The 16,662-nt window shown below is 36.3% G+C and overlaps 1 protein-coding gene across 2 annotated transcripts in view; it reads right to left on the bottom strand.

Annotated features, from left to right (window-relative positions):
- The window catches only part of ADK (adenosine kinase), a 609,732-nt gene that overhangs the window by 504,066 nt on the left and 89,004 nt on the right, over nucleotides 1-16,662 (bottom strand). For both annotated transcript variants that reach the window (XM_027858815.1, XM_027858823.1), the window contains exon 3: nucleotides 14,628-14,681. In XM_027858815.1, the coding sequence (XP_027714616.1) occupies nucleotides 14,628-14,681 (54 nt within the window). The remainder of the gene's footprint in view (nucleotides 1-14,627; nucleotides 14,682-16,662) is intronic.

Genomic DNA, 16,662 nt, shown 5'->3' with positions numbered 1-16,662 from the left:
CAAAATGGTTGGATCACTTCACACCTTGATAAAACCCACACACTTCCACCAACAATTCATTAGTGTTCCAATTTTCCCACATCTTCTCCAACATTTATCATTGTCCTGTTTTGTCATGTTAGCCAATCTAATAGGTGTAAGGTGGTATCTCAGAGTTATTTTATACAAGGCCAAATCTTAAAAACTTTAAATGCTCACTCAGGATTCAAATTCTGACTCAACTATACATTTAAAATAATTGAAAAATACGTGGTCACTTCACAAATCATAATAATTGACATCTGGCCTTTTGCAAAACTATAAATTCTGCAGACTGCAAAGCACTTTAGGTACATTATTACCTCATTTGACTATCACAGCCCCCCACCCAGGAAGTACCATACACATAGCTAAGAAACATTCCCATGAAAGTGCAGGAGCAGGATTTGAAACCAGGGCTTCTAAGTTGAGCCCTCTCATCTACTAAATCAAGTTGCTTTAATTTGAGACATTGACTGATATTTAACACAGATGTCAGACAACAGGTAAGACGTGAACATTAGTTCAATATCTGAAAATATACAGAGCAGTGAAAGACATGACATGCTTTGTACGAGCTGAAGCAGCACGGCATGGTATAACGAAGGCTAAGAGAGCAGCATTTCAGGTGCTGCCTCAGACACTCAGTTGCTGCAGGACCCCTCACCTCAACTCTCTGAGTGGCAGTTTCCTAACCTATAAAATGGAGATAAGAACAGCAACTACTTTACAAGGTGGATGTGAGATCCAATGAGAAAACATAGAAAAAAAAATTTTTTAATTGTTAAGCTTTTAATCTTAAAAAAAGTCCTCAAAAAAGTCTTCTGTGTATATGGATTTTTGAAAAGAAAGAAAGAAAAACAGACATTTGAAGAAAGATGTTTGTGTTTGGAGAAACAGAGTCCTGGCGAAATCACCAGACATTCCTGACCAAAGTTTTCCTGTTTTGTTCCATATTCATCCACCCACAGTTACAGGAAAAACAAGTGGGGCTGTGAATTGTGAGTGACTAAGGTTATGGGGAAACTGAATCAGCAGATGTGAAGGACTAAATACTTTTTTTAAAATGAAAATGGATTTAATGTTTGGCACATGCAAGGATATCAAGATAATTAAAGCAATATCATTACCGGCTAAACTTAAGGCAACTACAAAAAATGAGTGCCTCTTTAAAACTAAGCATGAGTGTGATTACAGGGTTTGCCATTTGAGTATTAGCTTAAGAATTCGAAGAACAATAGCAAAAACAATAATAATAAAGATGCTGTGACTCTTAGTAGTTTAAAATTTGCAGAGCCCCAATCTCCTTTGAGCCCCACTACAATGCTGGGAGGGAGCCACTATTCACATCATCATTATTATTATTATTCCCATTCCCACAGATGAGAAAACTGATGTTCAGAGAGGTCACATGACTTGGTTACACAGTTGCTCATGTCAGAGGCAAGATGTAAACCCCATGTCTTCCTGACTCCCAAGTCCAGCATTCCAACCAATATACCAGGCTGCCTCTCAATTAATTAATTGTGTGGATGTTTATCACCAGAAGGATGTCTACCAGATAGTAAACTACTTGAAGCATGAAGATGCATGAAACTAAGGAATTTTTTTAAATGGCCTTCTGTCCCACGTGATTCCTCTTTTACATTCCTACGGTAGCAACAGCAGAGTGCTAAGAATTACAGATTTATAAACATTCATTTAATGACTAATACTCAACATTAAGAGTCTGACCAATAATTGACCCAATGCTGGTAGAATGAAGACCACTTGTCCTGACATTTTTGCCATCAGTGAAGCCAGAAGAAAAATCAGTTGTATTTTCACTAAAGGATACCTAGTTGATTCTCCTTAAAGACACCCCCCACAAAAAAAGGGAAGAGGAGATACTGTTTCATTGTGTGGCCCCAAATAACAAGAAATAATAATTTTTGGTATATTTGGTCCTCTCACTTTGCAGTGCTTGCTTAGGAGCATCTCAAATAGCCCACCATGAAGTTTCTGATCCTCTGGTGCCAAAATCCAAAATATATAAAATATATTTTTGAATATAAAATATATATCCAATATATAAAATCTGTGAAAAACTTGATAAGATCCTCCAAATTATACATTTTTATATGATGACTAGCATAAAATACAAATGGGGAGCATGGTGAGGCTATACTGGAAAATGAAAGGCCACATGGTAAAAGAAAACTACATACGGAGTAAAAGAATCTGGATTCAAATCCAGATTTTCTACTAACTGCACAGCACTAGAAAAGTCCCAGGGTCTTTGGGATTAAATTTCCACCAAAATGAGCAATCAGGTTAATATTAGATTAAGATCCCTTCCGATTCTCTGTCCTATGAAATCAAAGAAGCTATGACCACTCAAAAGTTTCAAACCTATTTATTATGAATACTTTTTTCAAGAAGAAAGTTGGAAAGAGATGGCTACGGTGAACACTCCAAAAATCATACAAAAAAAAATAAAATCAACAAATAATAGTAATGTTATCTGACATTTATAAAGGGCTTTAGACTTTGCAAAACACTTCTGATCTGATCCTTATACTGTGAAATATGGACTATACATATTGTGAACTCCACTTAATAGATGAGAAAACTGAGGGTAACTGAGGTTATCAGTGCCATAGGCAAGATGTGAACCTGACCCCAAGTCTTGCACTATTTCTAACACCGATTTTGACAGACAAGTAACAATTGGTTATAGATGTAGCATTTATTTCAGAATCCTCTAAATCAGTGAAGGCAAATCATTGACAAATTAGAGGTTAAAGCAATGATCCACTCCTCAATTTTTCACAGGTCACTCTAGGGGCTGCAATCTACCTCTATGTAAAGTAGAAGTAGAAACTAGATGTCTGTTTTCTCCATTTTGCTTCCTAGACAGTATCCTCCAGGAACAGTGAGAACTCTTGTTACCAGACAAAAGGTTCAGGGTCGAATTAGACGATCGCAGCCCAATGATCCTAAGAAATGAATTTTTGTTGTTTTCTTGTCATTACTGTTATTGCTCAGTCGTTTTCAGTTATGTCTGACTTTGTGACACCATTTGAAGTTTTCCTGGCAAAGATATTGAAATGGTTTGACATTTTCTTCTCCAGTTCATTTTATAGATGAAGAAACTGGGTTAAGTGACTTGCCCAAGGGTCACACAGCTAGTAAGTGTCTGAGGTCAGATTTGAATTCATGAAGATTAATCTTCCTGATTCAAGACCCAGTGCTCTATCCACATCAAAACCTAGCTAATCCAGGAAATCAACAACCTTACATTTATTTTGTATTTCTTCTGTATATTTTTATCTACTTACTATGCTTATTGTCTCTCCCTGGTTCTATCTCCTGGAGAGAAGGAACTGTTTGAACCTCTGTATTTATATCTGAAAGACTAGCAACTGATACATAACAGGTGTTTATTAGATGCCTGTTGATCGATTAATTCATCAGCAAGAATGAAACCATAGTGGTACTCTACTACTGAAGCACTAAAAACACACGTAAGGAAGAACCAACGGCATTTAAGATGATGTATGATGGAGGTGACTGTCAAATTTTCCGTATGGGCATTTCCACCTTAGAAATCAGCAAACTTTATGAATCAGGGTTTATCATTTTGCTGATTGTGCAGACCTTAAAAAGTGATGAAGAAAATGTTAATAATACAGATTAAATTTAAAAGTTATATCTTGTGCACATTTTTTTCAGAAAGCCAGTTATCAAATATTTTACCAGCATACCCTTGAGTGTACCTGACCAATAAATTCAAATTAAATCCACAATGAAGACAACACAACTTAAAAACACTCAAGGATGGATTTTTTTTAATAATTTAAAATGGAGATTTAAAATGGAAAAGAAAAAGGGAAGGAGGGTATCACTAATAGTGTTTTTACCAAAAAAAAAAAAAAAAAAAAAAGGTTGTTGGGGTCAATTGACCTATACACTTATTTTGCCATCTCCACAAAATTTTCATGAGAATGATCTATATTTGCATTGAGGTCATCCTTGAAGTTAATTTAAAAAGAGGTTTTCACCAATAATTTTCCACAATGAGCTATGTTTACAATCATACAAATGATCTAGAAGTAGGGAATGTAAGATTCCACTACATCAAGGGTTTAGTGATTTTTTTTAAAAGTATTTGGACACAGAACAAAGTACGTACATCCATACACAGCTAAGACAAATTAAACACCAAAGAACTCTTGTTCCATGACTTTCTGATAAGTAACATCAAATGAAGCACAGAACAAAGAAACACATGTGCACCTATGGTGTTTCTCTGTATCTGTCAGGTACTACCTACAGGTGACCTGGGGTAAATCACTTTCACGGGCCTCATATTCCTACCTCATTTCTAAAATTAAGGGAGTGGGCTAGATGGCTTTGAAGGTCTCCTTCCAGGTCTAACTCTACAATCCTATGACTGCGGAAAACATCCTGCACAAGTTTGAACAAAAGAATGACTTGCTACTGATGGCAAAGCTCTCCAAGCATTACTCTTTGTAGATGACACCGTACTAACTGCACCAAACCCCAGAATGTTACAAAAGCCTCCTCAGTGAAATACACAGATGAGAGATTGTTCTTCCAAACTATCTTCCAGATGTTTAAAAATGCCTATTTTCCAAACAGTAATAGGCAACAGAACGGGTGGCCCATTGATGAAGTATGTGTATGTACCTATATCTAATTAATACTAACACATTTGGAGTGGGTTCTACAAAGAAATAAAAATCTAAGCCCATATTTGAATAAGCAGAGGTTATCTGGATAGATCACATTTAGGAAATGGCTCAGTGCTTTAAATAATCCTCAACAGCAGACTGCTACAAAAAACTCCCCTCTTTTACCATCAATACCCATCCAGTGATACAACATAGCCATGAATAATGGGAACTACCAGTTTGGAATAATCAGAATTACTAGTGAACCAAAAAGAAACGGAATGATTCATGGAGGGTGTAAGCAAGATACTACAGAGTATCAAGAAAGATGGTTTGTATACAAAAAGTGGTATAAGATATTATAGGGAACATGTATGATCAAATCAAGGCAACCAAAATTTTTGAGGCACCTACCATGTGCCAAGCACAGAGGGATACAAAGAAAGGCAAAAAACAGAAACAAAAAAAAACTCTGCTCTCCAGGAACTCACACTACTGGTAAACAACTATGTACAAACAAGATACATACAGGATAAATTGGATAAAACCTCAGAAGGAAGGCACCAAGATTAAGGTGGACTGGAAAAGGGTTCTTGCTGAAGGTGGGACTTTATCTGAAACTTCAAGTACGTCAGGAAACAGAGAAAGTGGAGATGAGAAGGGAGAAAATTCCAGGCCCAGGAGACAGCCAGTAAAAGTGTCTGAGGTTGGGAGATGTTTTGTGCAAGGAACAGCAAGAAGGCCACTGCCCCTGTATCATAGAATATGTGGAGCATAGTAACGTATAATAAGATGGGGAAAGCAGCAAGGTGCCAGGCTATGAAGGCCTTTAAAAGCCAAACACAAGATTGCATATTTGATCCTAGAGGTAAAAGGGAGCCAATGGGAACTTATTAAATAGGGGAGTGACATGGTCAGACCCGTGCTTTAGCAAGATAACTGGCAGCTGAATGGAGGATGGACTCGAAAGGGCAGAGACTTCAGGCAGGCTGACCAACCAATGAACTGTGACAACAGTCCATGCATGAGGTGATGAGGGTCTAGATCAGAGCAGTGACACTATCAGAGGAAAGAAGTAGGGGTACATGAGATGTTACTGAAGTAAAATAGGACGTGGCAACAGATTGGATATGGAAGAGAGGGGTAAGAGAGTAAGAAGTTGAGGATTACACCTAACCAGGAGGATGGTGGTCCCCTAAATAGTATCAGAAATTTAATTAGTAGGGAAGGATTTAGGGAAAAGACAATGAGCCAAATTTTGGATATACTGAGTTTAAGATTGCTATGAGACATTGAATTGAAGATACCCAAAAAGTATCTGGAAATGCTGGACTGGAGGTGAGGACAGAGATTAGGGCTGAACAAATGAACCTGAGAATCATCCGCATAGAGATGATCACTGAAACCAGGGAAGATGATGAGTTCACTAAAAGAAGTATTTTGAGGGAGAAGAGAAGAGGGCCCAAAACACAGCCTTGAGCAATACCCACAGTTAGCTGGTAAGACTTAAAAGAATATCCACCAAAGGAGACTGAGAAAGAGTGCTAGACAGGCAGAAAGAGAACCAGGTAAAAGCAGTGTCCCAGAAACCTAGGGAGAAAAGAGGATCAAAGAGACTATCACAATCTGCAGAGAGAGAAACCAAAATAAGAGGAGGCTGGTCACACTGCTAAGAATAAAGGATAACAAAGGGATAGTCTAGGTGCTACACTAGTATCCCCCAATTTTTTTTCGTTGTTTTTTTAGGCATTTTGGGTTAAGTGACTTGCCCAGGGTCACACAGCTAGTCAGTGTCAAGTGTTTGGTCTGAGGCCGGACTTTGAATTCAGGTCCTCCAGGCTTTAGGGCTGGTGCTCTATCCACTGCGCCCCCAAGTTTTTAGAGAACAAAATCACTAACGCCATCCCATTGCATGGAACCTTTAAGGAAGCTGTATGAAAAAACTGCAATAAGAATCACACAATAAAAAAAAAAGAGAAAAAAAAAAAAGAATCACACAACAGAAAGGAATGCACACCACTAAAATTATAGAAACAAAGAATCAGAACATTAGACCAACTAATAGTGCCAGTCTGCTTATTTATACAATTCTATAATACAATCTTTACACAATACCAACTGGGGGTAAAGTAGATAGAAAGCTGAGCCTGGAATCAGGAAGACCTGATTTCAAATCCTGCCTCTGACACTTACTACTTGTGTGACCCTGGGCAAGTCATTTAACCTGTCTGCCTCAGTTTCCTGATCTGTGAAATGGGGATAATAATAGCACACCTACCTCCCAGGGTTGCTATGAGGATCAAATGAGATATTTGTAAAATGCTTTAGCATAGTGCCTTGTACACAATAGATGCTACTTAATGTTAATTATTATTATTATTACCAGAGTAAAACAGCTATTCTCTTCAGTAAACAGGATCTCATCTGAGAAGTTATACTTAATCTCTGATGTAATTAACAGCATATAAATAGTGCATTTTCTGACAGTTTCTAAAGCTAGATTCGAAGTCTCGACTATTGTTCCTTCTTACGATATAAGATGAGCAAAGAAATATCTGAAGCATGTCATTTGAAGAAAAAGATCAATATGAGGCAATGTTTCGAAACCTTCTTTTTGAGATGTCTGCTAACAATTAGAACCAGACATCTCTGGAGCTATAGTGCAAGACCGGATATTCTGCTTTCATTCTGACATATCCCACCAAAGCTTTTCTTCAGGATGTGGGCAGCAAACCACAAGGAAGAGAAGCAGCTGTCAAAGGGACTGAGCACATTTTAGACTGATGCCAAAATGCGGGAAGTGACGACACAACAGGAGACACATGCCACTCGTTCCATAAGCACCGGTTCTGTAAAAAGGTGGCACGTTCATCTTAAAAGAAAAATGTTTAAAAAGCTATATACACACATATCTTATAATAGTTTCCAAAAGAATAACTGGACCTACCCTTAGGACAACTGCATTATGTTCCCTAACACAGCTTGCCTAGTAGTTTTAGGAGGCTGAAAATCTTATCTTGTTAAATGGTCATATGATATGAACAGGCAGTTTTTAGTCTATAGTCCCACGAAAAAATACTCCAAATAACTACTGATTAGAGAAAGGCAAATTAAAACACCCCACAGATACCACCTTATACCTAACATATTGGCTAATATGACAAAATGACAAATGCTGGGAAAACTGGAATCTAATGCGCTGCTGGTAGAGTTGTGAACTGGTTTAACCATTCTAGAGAATAATTTATAATTCTGCCCAAAGGGCTAAAAAACTGTGCACATCCTTTGATCCAGCAATACCACTAGGTCTAGATCCCAAAGATGTCCAAAAAAAAAAGGAAAAGGACCCACATGTACAAAAATATTTATAGGAGCTCTTTTTGTGGCGGCTAAGAACTGGAAATCAAAGGGATGTCCATCAATTGGGGAATGGCTAAACAAGCTGTGGTATATGATTATAATGGAATATTATTGTTCTATAAGAAATGACGAACAGGATGATTTCAGAAAAACCTGGAAAGACTTACATGAATTGATGATTAGTGAAGTGAACAGAACCAGGAGAATGTTGTAAACAGCAACAGCAATGTTGTTCAGTGAAGAACTATTCTCAGAAATACAATGATCCAAGACAATCCCAAAGGACTAATGATAAAGCATACTATCTGCCTCCGCAGAAAGAACTGATATTGACTGAATACAGACTGAAGCATGCTATTTATCACTTTCTTTTATTTTTTTTCTTTTATATGAGTCATCTTGTCCAAAATGACTACTATGGAAACATTTTACATAACTGCACATGTAAAACCTGTATCTGATTGCTTACCATCTCGTGGAGGGGGGAGGGCAAAGAGGGAGAGACAGAGATATAGAATTTGGAACTCAAAACATTAAATAAAAGTTTTAAAATAGTAAAAAGAAAGAAAATCTCATCTTCTGTAATGTTAAATTGGTCTTTACTTGTTTTTTTTTTAAGATTTCAAGATTATTTTGTTACATAAAATAAAAATATTTCAAAATAAGCCAGTTATGCGGCATTTTCCTTTTCACATATTCAAAGAAACTAAGTTCTTTGGAAAATACATAAACATAGAAGAGACCTTTCAATACAAAATGTTATTGTATTTGAGGACACAAGTTCCCAGATCCTTAAGGAACAATCAAATAACACCATACTCAATTCCAGCATCCCAACAAGCTCTGTTTAAATAAAATAAAATCAATTAACAAGTCTGCTATGTCTGAAGGAATGACATACATAAGAGAATCTAGCTAAAAACATTCTTTGATCAGGGAAACATTTCTGGTGTCATATTGCCATATGGCTTCATGCCATATAACTTCTGGTAATAGTAGAAAGGGCAGTCAGAGTACCTGGTTCATATTCATTCTCTGCCATTTTACTAGCAGTATGACGCTAGACAAGTCACCTAACTTACTTGGGTCTCAGTTTCCTTACCTCTAAGGTCCCTCCTAGCTCCAGTTCTACAATCTGTCTTCAAGTTGACAAGTATTTATTATGTTTGATGCATTATCCCTGTTATATATTACTGACCCATAATGGCAGTTTAGTGGGAAGCAATGACCAATCACTGGGTATACCTTGAATTACTTTCCTAATAGTTGGGAGAAGTTTGGTTAACATTATCTAAATACCCTCCATTATAATTAATGAAAACACATCTGGACAATGATTAATAGGGATAAGGTACGTATTATCCTATGGCTAAGCAACAACTCTTTTCCAGAAGAAACTAAATGGGATCAAACTAACTGGTCTTGGCTCATGGCTTTACATCAGCTAAATTTACAGCTGGTTTTAGATTCTATAGCACAAAGACATGAAAGGGACTTCATCAATCAACTACTACAAACCCCTCATTTTACAAACAAGGAAACCGAAACAATTGCCCAAGTTCATACAGGTAATATCTGGCAAGACTAGAATCATACCAAGAGAATTTGACATATTTTAAAAGAGTTCAGAACAATATGAAACTCAGTAAAGTGTATCCAATAAGTGCACTATCTTCATCATGAAGCCTTTCTTTATCCCCTCATTGCCCTTCTCCCAAACTACCTTGTTTTAACTACTTTGTATATATATTTGTATTTATCCACTTTATTTTTATGCTATATATACATATCTACATATAGAATATCTATATGTAGATATGTATATGTATATATAGTTGTTTCTCCTATTAGAATGTAAGCCCTTCACTTACAGAGGTTGTTTCATTCTTATCCCCAATACCTAAGCAGAGGGCCTGGCACACAGTAGGCACTTGATACTTGTTTAATCACTAATTATACATATGGAACCCAACTGAACATGAAAAACTATGTTAAAAGTCTACAGGGTAGCAACAATAACAATGTAAAAGCACTGGTTGTGAAAAAAAAAAAAAAAAGGACCTGGGTTCAAATGCTGACCATTAACGCTGTCTGTATAACCTTGGACAAGTGCTCCTTGGGCCTCAGTTTCATCATCTGTAAAATAAAAAGGTAGGACTGGATGTCCTCTAAGGTTCTTTCCAGCTCTGGGCTTATGACCCTATTTCATGAAACGTGAGCAAAGTAATAAGAAACTGCAAAATCAAATGCAAGAGGTCAATAAGATGATAGGAGCCAAACAGGGTACATAGTGACTTAGAGCAAAGGGGAAGTGAAGACGACAGACTAATACTGAACCGGAAGGACACTAAAGGATCTCCTAAAGAGTGGGCATAGCCATGACAAAAGTCTATATACCAAGAGAGCAAGAGATGTGGCGATGAGTCAGCGATGTAGTGGGACACACAAAAATGCAAAGTGGACTAGAAGGTGTAAAAACTAGAAGAGTATTTCAGAACCATTAAATAATTCTATAATTGGTGAATTCTTTATTGAATGGCCTATAACTAGATACATACAGACAAATAACAAAAATTAGGAGTAACTGGTATACAACCTTCAGGCTCTGTTAGTATCAAAGCAATGTCAAGAGATCCAAAGTAAAGGCCCTGGGATTACAAAGAAATCCACTGTGGACCAGCTACGAGTGAACACAAGTCACACACGTGAAAAAGCATGAATGGATTTCTATTTACGATTGAAGGAAATGCCCACCATCAATAAAATGACAACTCATCAAAGTATCCAAATATAGGATTGTATTTAGTTGGGGTTTCTTTAACATAAGAACCAAGCCCAGATGTCATTTGGGAAAGAGCAACGTTGAAAAGTTAGAACTACAAGAAAGGCAAAACCAGGGGCAGCTAGGTGGTGCAGTGGATAGAGCAGTGGCCCTGAAGTCAGGAGGACCTGAGTTCAAATCCGACCTCAGACCAAATGCTTGCCACTTACTAGCTGTGTGACCCTGGGCAAGTCACTTAACCCCAATTGCCTAAAAATAAAGAATACAAAAAATACGAAAAAAAAAAAAAAAAGAAAGGCAAAGCAAAATTAGGATCTTCAGGACTGGAGAAGGCAAACTGGTCAACATAATAATAATAGCCTTTAAGTAACTGAAGAACTGTCCCATAAAAAATAGGCAGCTTGCTATTTTCCATCTAAAGAACAGATTTAAACTATATCTGCAAAAAAAAATTTCTAACAGTGGGTAGAGAACATCATTACAATAAGCTCCCAAGTAAGGGTATGAAATTTACTTTCTGTAATTATTACAAGTGAGACAGATCTTGTTTAAACTTGGCCTTTCCTAAAAGCAAATAGACAACCTTACAATGCATCTCCAGTTCTAAGAGTCTATGTACAAAGGCCTAAGAAGTCTTCTCTATCATATTATCAAACATTTTCTTTTTCCATCTTGGAAAAAGGATAAGCAGGCCAGAAAAGGGGGGCAGAGAGAAATATATTGGTTTTTTCTAATTATTTTTTTCCAATTACATGGAAAACATTTTTAACATTCAGTTTTTAAAATTTTGAGTTCCAAATTCTATTCCTCCCTCCCCTCCTCCCCTCATTGAGAAGGCAAGCAATTTGATATAGGTTATACATGTATAGTCATGCAAAACATATTTTTATATTAGTCATGCTGTGAAAGAAAACACAACCCCTCTCCCCCCCCAAAAAAAAAACACGAAAAAACAAAGTTTTTTAACAATGCTTCAATCTCTTTTCAGACTCCATCAGTTCTTTCTCTAGAGGAGGATAGCATTTTTCATCAAGAGTCCTTCGGAATTGTCTTGCATCATTGTATTGCTAAAAGAGCTAAGTCATTCATACTTGATCATCATTTAGTACTGCTGTTAGTGTGTACACTGTGCACACTGTTCTCCTCGTTCTGCTTACCTCACTTCATATCGGTTCACCAAGTTTCTCTGAAAGCATCCTTCTCATCATTTCTTAAAGCATGATATTATTCCATCAAAATCACATACTACAATTCCCCAATTGATGGACAATTCTAAAAAATTCTCTATCACAAAAAGAACTGCTATAAATATTTTTGTGCAAATAGGTCCTTTTCCTTATTTTTTTTTTAAACTTTTTGGGATACAAACCTAGTAGTGGTATTGCTGGGTCAAAGTGTATGCATGGTTTTGTAGCCCTCTGCTCTTAGTTCCAAATTGCTCTCCAGAATGGTTGGATCAGTTCACAACTCCACCAACGGTGCTTTAGTGTGCCTATTTTCCCACATCCCCCCAACATCTGGCATTTTCCTTTTCTGTCATATTAGTCAATCTGATAGGTATGAGGTAGTACTTCAGGGCTTTTTAAATGTCTTTCTCTAATCTAATGTAACTTTTTTTCATATGACTATAGATAGCTTTGATTTCATCTGAAAACTGCCTATCCATATCCTATGATCATTTATCAATATTCCAAGCCCTATGATCTTTTATTGTAGAAGCTGCTAAATCTTGTGTTATCTTGACTGTGGCTCCACAATATTTTCTCCTTGACCGGAATTTGGCTATAATATTCCTGGGAGTTTTCATTTTGGGATCTCTTCCAAGGAGCTAATTAGTGGATTCTTTCCATTTCTATTTTATCCTCTGGTTCTGAGATATCAAGGCAGTTTTCCTTGATAATTTCGTGAAAGATGATGTTGAGGCTCTGTTTGATCATAGCTTTCAGGTGGTCTTATAATTATTAAATTATATCTCTCCTGGATCTATTTTCCAGATCAGTTATTTTCCAATGAGACAGTTCACATTTTCTTCTATTCATTCTTTTGATTTTGTTTTATTGTGTCTTGATGTCTCATGGAGTCATTAGCTTCTACTTGTCCAATTTTAATTTTTAAGGAATATTTTCTTCAGTGAGCCTTTGTACAATCTTTTAGCCAATTCTACTTTTTAAGGCGTTCTTTTCTGCAGCGAATTTTTATACATCTTTTTCCATTTGGTCAATTCTGCTTTTTAAGGAGTTCTTCTCTTCAGTGAATTTTTGTACAACTTTTTACATCTGGCCAATTCTGCTTTTTAGGCAGTTTTTGAAATATATTCATTTTTGCTGTTTCCCTCTCAATACAAAGGCTGGGACAGGGAGAAGCAAAGTAAGAATGATAAACCAATGGGACCTAGAGTTGGAATGGTCCTCTGAGATAAACTAGTTCAATTCCCACTTCAAGCAACTAAATGGGCTTTTGTACATCAGCTACTACAAGCAGTATATTTTTTCATTTTATAACTTCAGGTCATGACTGCTGAAACTTTCTTTCAAATATCAGCAAATACCTTTAAAACTGTCATAGAGAAATTTCAGAACATGAACAATGATTTCCTTTAATAAAAGTTAAATGTAAGATCTTAAGTACGTTGTATGGAAATTTAAAGTACTTGCTTTAAAACTTTTAATCATGATTCTTTTAAAAAATATAACAACAGTTCACTATCAACATGTAATGGCTATAGCATATGGGTTCAGATCCTACCTGTGCATTAGCTGTGTTATGCTATACAAGTCCCTTCAACTCTCTCTCTTAGTTTCCTCATCTGTAAAAACGCAGGGACGGGACACAATGACCTCCAAGATCCCTTCCAGCTCTAACGCTATGACATTATGTGATCTTTGGCATTTTTTTAATTAGTCATTTCATCAGTAGACAGAATTCTTAGTGAAGAATTCCTTCTTCTAATATAGATCTGTATCTGCTTTCAACTTAATAGTCTTAGAGACTTGCTGGGTTAATAATAAAAACAACAAAAACGCTGACATAGAGTTTTAAAGTTTGCAAAGTGTTTTACAATATTTTCTTATTTCATCCTCACACACCCTGGAAGGAAGGTATTATTTATTGTTATTTCCATTTTACAGATGAGGAAACTAAGGCAGACAAAAATTAAGCAACCTGCCACAGCTAGTTAAGTATAGGAGGCCAAATTTGAACCTGGGTCTTTCTGACTCCAGGTTCACACTCTATCTACTATGCCACCAGCTGCAAGTAATTTGACCAAATTACACTCTGGTAGGTCACAGTATGTGTTACAGTCCAAACTTGAACATACATCTTCTTGACTCCAAAGACAGTTCTCTACCCACTAGGCAACAACGACTCTCCACATCATCAATTCCATAGACTAGCAAATTAATTACAGGCAAGGTGAGACTCCTTCACAAGCAAAGTAAAAGATGTGGTCATTCAAAAAAAAAAAATCAACATTTTAAAAAATGACAATTTTTCCATTTTATCTGGAAAAAGGAAATTAAATTAATGTGACAATCCACATTGTTACTCTGAATGACTAAATATATAACTACATTCTATAGCTATTTTTCAATGTACCAGTGAGAGCAATTATTTCCAATTCAAGGTTAAATTAACTGTTTTCAGTGAATGACCTACATTCATGTCCAACAGAATTAAATCTATAGTGTTGATTACACTATATATAATTATTAAATGAGTTTGTGTGTTAAGATACCAACTACAGACAAACATAAAATGCCAAGTGTAATAATGTTCTATCATATACTTACAGTTCTTTATGTTTCTCCTCTGCCAAAATTTGGTCATTGGGTTTCAGACCATACCTATAAAAGCCATAAAAAAAAAATACTAGTCACAGAAATGCACAAATATATTTAACAGACCAGCCAATGAATGAGCCTTTGAATAAAAATCATAGGATTTTACAAATCTCACTGCAGGACCTGGACAAGTCAATTGTCCTCCAACCAATTTTTTAAGTCATATTTAGCTGTCCCTTATTTAACAAAATTCCTGGGGCACACTCTACCTGACCTCTTCCACTGCTACAAGGATATACATAAGCTTCCTTGCCTATGTATCATGGATATTTATACCAGGAGAGATTAAGGTAGATGTTGGATACCAAATGACCCACCAAAAAGTGGATTCTTTTTAATCTACAGGAAACAAAGGGCTGTTACTGATGTGGGAGCCATTTCTCAATCATCTGTCTATGTACAGTCAGGCCACCAATTGGTTACAGCAAAAATTAAAATTAACACAGCACAAAACTAAAGAAATTTCAACTACTGTAAAAAGCTGTTGGGGCTGAAAAACGGAAACTGGGTTTTTAAAAAATATACTGATACAGACCTATTATCTCCTTTCATAGAGAGCCAAACTGACTTACTCACAGTTCTTCTGTACAAATTATGAATTGAGTCAGTCAGTCACATCGGTCAATAAACATTTATTAAGCACCAACTATGTTCTATCTTCACTTTTCTATGTAGGTTGTCCACCAAACCTGGAACACAATCCCTCTTCACCTAGGCCTCTCAGAAATTCTAGTCTTTCAAAGCTTAGATCAATTGCCACTTCCTTTAGAAGACTATAATGATCCCCTCCTCTGACCCTAGCTACTAGTGAACATCTCCCTGGAAATTAATTTCTATATACCTTTATTTTATTTTTTATTGTAAAAAGTACTGCTAAAGTTTTTTTTTGGGGGGGGGGATAATATTTGTTTGTATTTATAAAGTGCCTACTATGTGCCAAGCACTTTACAAATATTAACTCATCCGATCCTCACAACAATCCCATGATGTAGATGCTTCTCTAATCCAGATTTTACAGATGAGGAAACTGAGCAAACACAGATTTAAGTGACTTGCCCAAAGTCACAGAGTTATAAGTGTCTGAGGCTGGATTTGAATTCAGGTCTTCCTGACTCCAGGGCCAGTGTTGCATCCAATAGGCTACCTACAGGAATATTTCCTCTTTCTTTTATTTTCTGGAGATACAAGCCTAGTAGTGGGATAAAAAATAATCAAAAGATGTTCACAATTTAATAACGTTGGGGGCATAATTCTAAATTGTTTTCTAGAACGAGTGGACCAAGTCACAATTTGAACTGAAGTACAGGAGTATGCCCATCTTCCCAAAGCCCTTCCAATATTTACCATTTCCTCTTGTCATCTTCACCAACCTGATACGTATGAGGTGAAATTTCAAGTTGTTTTAATTTGCATCTCTTTTTATTAGTGATTTGGAGTACTTTTTTGATACAGCTTATTGATAGCTTGCCTTTCCTCTATTCATTTTCTTTCACCACTTACCTCCAAGAAAATGGCTCTTGTTCTTCTATACGTGTAGCAATTCACTCCCTGCTGCCTTGTTTGGACATCTGATGTGCATTTCCTCTTCACAAGGGGTGTGTGTGTGTGTGTGTGTGTAAAGCTGAATAAGTTAATTATTTTTTTAAACTTGCAAGAGGTTCCATTTAAAAAATCCTAAGCACAGTAATCAAATCCCTAAGCAACTACTAAGCACCTGTGTGCTTATATAGCATAATGCTAGGCATAATGCTAGGCAATGGGGATACAAACTGAAAATGAAGCTAGTTCTTGACCTCAAGGGGAGACAACAGAAATGTATTTGTGGGTATATATGTATGTATACACACACATACACACACAAAAATATATACATAATATATACATACATAAACACATATACATACATAAACACACACATATATACACATACATAAACATATATACATATATGAACACACACACACATAAAAATATATGAGGCAAC

Source organism: Vombatus ursinus, unplaced genomic scaffold (assembly GCF_900497805.2).
Source record: "Vombatus ursinus unplaced genomic scaffold, bare-nosed wombat genome assembly UNPS02000749.1, whole genome shotgun sequence".
NCBI classification, from domain to species: Eukaryota; Metazoa; Chordata; class Mammalia; order Diprotodontia; family Vombatidae; genus Vombatus; species Vombatus ursinus.
This window is presented reverse-complemented; position numbering and strand designations above follow the sequence as displayed.